Raw genomic sequence first — 4741 nt, forward strand, 5'->3', positions numbered from 1 at the left:
TCTCTTCCTCTCCCTCTCTCTCCCTCTCTTCCTCTCCCTCTCTCTCTCCGTCTCCCTCTCCCTCTCCCTCTCCCTCTCCCTCTCTCTTGCTCGATCACTAACAACCTCTCCCACAGCTCGGTCATTGATTCGCCACGGGTGGCGCTGTGCTGCCCTTGCCTGTTTGTTGTGGCCACGGCAGTGGTGATCCGAAGCCGAAGCCTCTATTTGAATCGAACCGCAACAGTTGGTGGCTCCCGGTGAAGTAGATCAGAGAAAATTAAAAATTACCGTATTGATATATTGTATCGATTGTGTCGACAGTTTAACATTCACAAATTTGATGTAAATGATGCAAGCAAAGATTTTATCGCACAATGTTTTGCCCGCAATTTGAGAGACGATACACTGATAAACTAAGTGTTCAACTGCTCAACACTTGTAAGTGTGCAACTGCAAGTTGAATACTTGCAAGTGTGCAACTCCGTAGTCGTACACTTGCAAGTGTAAAACTCGGTAGATGTGCACTTGCAAGTGTGCAACTCCGTAGTCGTACACTTGCAAGTGTTAAACTCGGCAGGTGTGCACTTGCAAGTGTGCAACTCCTCGGTTGAACACTTCCTTAGATTGGACGCTTATTACTGTGTAGGAAGTGCTCAACCGAGGAGTTGCACACTTGCAAAGTATTTAACTTGCAGTTGCACACTTGCAAGTATTTAACTTACAGTTGCACACTTAGAAGTGTTGAGCAGTTGAACACTTAGTTTATCAGTGTACTTTAGTTTTAACCTGGTGTACATATAAGTATTGTTGAGATAGCACCGAGGATAGCGCTGCCGTTGTCGAGGTTGTTATTTCTCTCTGTGTCCAGTTTAGTCGTCAGCTAATCGAACAGACTCTCGCCTGCCGGGTGCTAAAAACATAAACAAGCGGGAACGATCTGTATCGACGAATGCCATCAAATATAATAGCAATGACTTCGAGAGAGAAGAGCAGGGAGAGAGAGAGAGAGAGAGAGAGAGAGAGAGAGCGAACACTTGATGAAAAAGGCATTGCGCGGATGCTTGTGTTGATTATGCCTGGCTGGCCGGCCCCCGGCTCCGGCCCGCTGTAGGGTTGGGCGGGGCTGGTGGGGCCGGCGGCTCCAGAGGGGAGGGCGGGGGAGGCCGACACTTTATCCAATGGCTCCATCAGGCTCTCGCTGTGCTTCGCTCTGCACGTTACTAGTCTCGGGAGGGTGAATCAATTTGCAGCCAAAGAGTACACCATGACGGAGGGGGAGCGGGCCGTATGCTGAACTTGATACACCCTAGCACAATTCACAATGATTATATTTAGCGAGCAACGAACTAAGATGATCAAGTCGTTTGTTACTGGCGAATTGAGTATTACTCGTCGTAATCCTCTCTTTCATGAAGCCAGCATCACTTTTGCCTTATTCCAAAGAAATGGGAGATTAATAATACTTCCGATTCCTCGAGGAATGGCCGGAAAAAAGGGGGAAAGTAATCCAATCCAGTTAGAAATTTTACAACGCTGATGAGTTTCCCTGGATCGAACAAGCACGCGCACAAGCGGCGGGGCCGGGCGGGCAGCGGCGCTCCGGCAGCCGACTCAGCTGCTTTGTTTCCTCACTTACAGAGATGGGGCGTGGCGCGGCGTGGCGGGGGTGGGGGCGTATACGCGTTACAGCGACAAAGGCGAGCAAGTCGAGCGAAGAAAACTTCGGGCGCAGCAGCGGCTGCTTACTTACGTAGGCTGGGCGCCTTCCCTTCCATGGGCCCGCCCCCTCCGGCCCGCCCCCGCTCACGGCACGCAGAGCAAGCGCTCCGGCCGCAATGAGGGAGCGGACGCGTCCCTGTGCTGTCCCAGTCCAAAAGAACTGCCGAATGACTTGTACCATGGACCGTGTTTCTGACGCGTATAGCTTTGTCACAGAGAGATTCGTGACTCTCGCAAGGGAACCTTTTCAGGTGTAAATCTCCGATTTCGTTGAAACTTGGAAAATTTGAAGGTTATCCATGTAGAAATCGGATGGCACTTGAAATTTTTCCTGAACCTCACATGTAGTTTTTCCTTATATAGGGTAGGAAAAGGGTTTTCAAAAATGAACTTTTTTGAAAATGTAAAGGTTTGTTCTAAGGGGTAACTCGTCAGCAGTGCCTCCAAAATTGCAGGATGGTGCGGGCTACTCCCTTCTCAGCTCATGTTAAAGCATGGGCGCAAAAAAAAAAAAAAAGAAGCCCGCAACAGCCTGCCTTTTTGGATGCACTGCTTGACAGAGTAGCGCCCTCGCCTCTGACCCAAAATTTTGTCCGTTTTGCTCTATTTTGTACCGTTAAGGCGGTAGAGCGATATTTGAGACAAAAAACACTGTAAGGCTCAAGTAAACCCCTAGTAACTGTGAGGCTTAGGAAATAAGTGCCATCCGACTTCTAGTATAATAACCTTTAAATTTTCCGAGTTTCAACGAAATCGGAGATTTACACCTGAAAAGGTTCTCTAGTCAGTTACTTTGCTTAGTCGTTCACGATCAGACGTGTTTGGCTCGTTCAAAACGGAATTTTTGGTCTGAATGTCTTTTAACAGCTCTGAAAAGTTAGGACGTCCTGTCTTTATATTGCGAGTAAGAAGATTTGATAGGGGTAGGGTGAATGCATGTTTCGGCCAAATTTCAAGGGATATCGTAGCACAAATCGCCCTTCCCTCTTCCATCTATAATGGCTGGCTGGCCCTCGACCGTGAGAGTGATGATCCTGCGATGGACTTCTATGGAGTTGTTGCACGGTCTGTCCCGTCAGCGTCTCCGCGGCGGCGCGTGGTGGCACCCCCAAGTGGAGCACGTCAGCAGTACTATCCTCTGGCTAGGCTGCTCAGCAGGGGGCGCCCAGCAACCCTTTCGCCATTAGGGTAATAGGCGCCCTGCCCCCCCCTCCCCCTTTTGCGTCCGGCCCTTATATCAACTCGGACATGGAGCCCGCCCGCGCGCCCGCTCCTCCCTGCTGAGCCCCGGCTGCTGTAGCCACCCTCCGCTGGTGGGGCCTAGCGGGCGCGGGAGGCCAGCCCAGCCAGCGGGCCTCCCAGTCAGCAGATCCCAGATAATCTGCAGACGCTGTAAGGAATGTTGTGACGGGATTACGGCCCGAGTACGCCGCCGTGCTGCTCTGTACGCTCTTAGCGTTCCCCCGGCGGCGGAGATCCGGAGCAGGAGCCTGCTGCTGTTGTTGCTGCTCTTGCCCTGCTGCGAGGAGCAGAGTAACCGACATGAATAAACATATGCAGCATGCGTTATTGGGTCTATCGGTTGTTTTATGGGTCGGTCGGTTCTCTGCGCCGCCTTATTAGGACTCCAAAAATAAATATGTTGCTTAATTGGTTTTGTAGGTCTAGTAGTACTCCCCCCCCCCTTACTTGTCCCCACTTCTACAGTCTAAACACTACGCTGCGTCAGTAGTTGACAGTAGAGCTTTTGTGAGAGGATTGACTTCAAAGGGATCTCCCCATGGTTGTAGGACCATTTAACACTAGAACCGCTGACATTTTTGTATACCTAGAACCTTTGACCCCTGCCGCATTTTGCGCGTGAATGTAAAATTTCCGGAGTAATTATCACTGTAAATGGTCTTGGAAACAAGTATGTGTACGTTAAATGCTTTTTGTGATAATTATTCTGTATGCTCTGAGGTGTTATTTATCTGGATAAAACAGCATTTTCGACGCGAAACGGTTCTAGTGTTAAAGCGACCGTTCACTGACTGTCACATAATTTTTCATTGGTTCGTTTTTGTTTCATCTGTTGTCAGGAGTGTCAGCGCGCGGCAGTAACTCGCGCAAGCCCTACTATGGGAAGTACATCGGCACCTTGGCGAGCTACGCCCATGGCATCGAGGGCACGGCGTTCGCGGTGGACGAGAACATCATCTTCATCGAGAAGTTCTCCTACGACGGCACGGCGCCCGGTAAGAGCAAATCCCTAAATTAAGAACATAGACTTTTGGGTCACTGTTAAAAATTCTGTACCCAGAAACAGAATTCAAGATCGTCCTGTACTTACATACCACGGTCAAAATCTGTTCGACTGGTATTTGAGGGATAAAGACTTGACATTGCTTGAAAAGAACTTTCCTCCTGAATATAGTACAGTGCAAACTACGGGACTAAACTGTTTTCAAAATTACCAGTCTATTCTGTAGTTATTTAGTGTTGTAATTTTTGACAGTGGTGGGTGTAGGAAAAATCAAAACAACAGTTTGAAACCGTTCGTTACTTTAAAATAATTGTAAATTGTACTGCTAACGATACAAAATATCATTTTTTAAATAAACTGCCAAGTTTAAGTACAACTTTGATTTTTACAATAGTAACTGTAGGAATTTTTTTCATTGTGATTGTGATTGATTTCGCATTTGTGTCTTCTTTGTCTCACACACAGCGTTATTGTTCTAAATTACAGACGCCTTCTTCTGGGTGGGCAACAAGACACCGAGGCCCTCACCAGAAGGAGACCTGGTACCGTTCCCCGAGGACTTCAAGGGAAGGTAAGTAGCTCCTGTACAGTACATTTCGGCTTCCTTCCTCCCTCCTCCTCCTCTTCTTCCTTCCCCCCCCTCCCCCTCCCCGCCCTTCTGAAGCGCCCGAGTATGTTTTTCTCCGCTTCCCTCCCGCAGAGTAATCGGCTTTGCTGGAACCTGTGCGCGGCTGGCCGGAGGGTGGACCAGGACGTTTTTGTTTCAAAGAGACGAGGTGGAGGAGGAGGGGGTTG

General features: G+C 49.0%; 1 protein-coding gene across 1 annotated transcript in view; it reads left to right on the forward strand.

The window, feature by feature from the left end:
• Positions 1 to 3775: 3775 nt before the first annotated feature.
• LOC113211154 (protein Skeletor, isoforms B/C) overlaps positions 3776 to 4741 on the forward strand; it is a gene marked incomplete at its 5' end in the record, with an annotated part of 19463 nt that continues 18497 nt past the window's right edge. The window contains 2 exon segments of the mRNA XM_052273261.1: positions 3776 to 3938; positions 4433 to 4517. Of these exon segments, the coding sequence (XP_052129221.1) occupies positions 3776 to 3938; positions 4433 to 4517 (248 nt within the window).

Source organism: Frankliniella occidentalis, unplaced genomic scaffold (assembly GCF_000697945.3).
Source record: "Frankliniella occidentalis isolate FOCC.00 unplaced genomic scaffold, Focc_3.1 Scaffold258, whole genome shotgun sequence".
Taxonomy (NCBI): domain Eukaryota; kingdom Metazoa; phylum Arthropoda; class Insecta; order Thysanoptera; family Thripidae; genus Frankliniella; species Frankliniella occidentalis.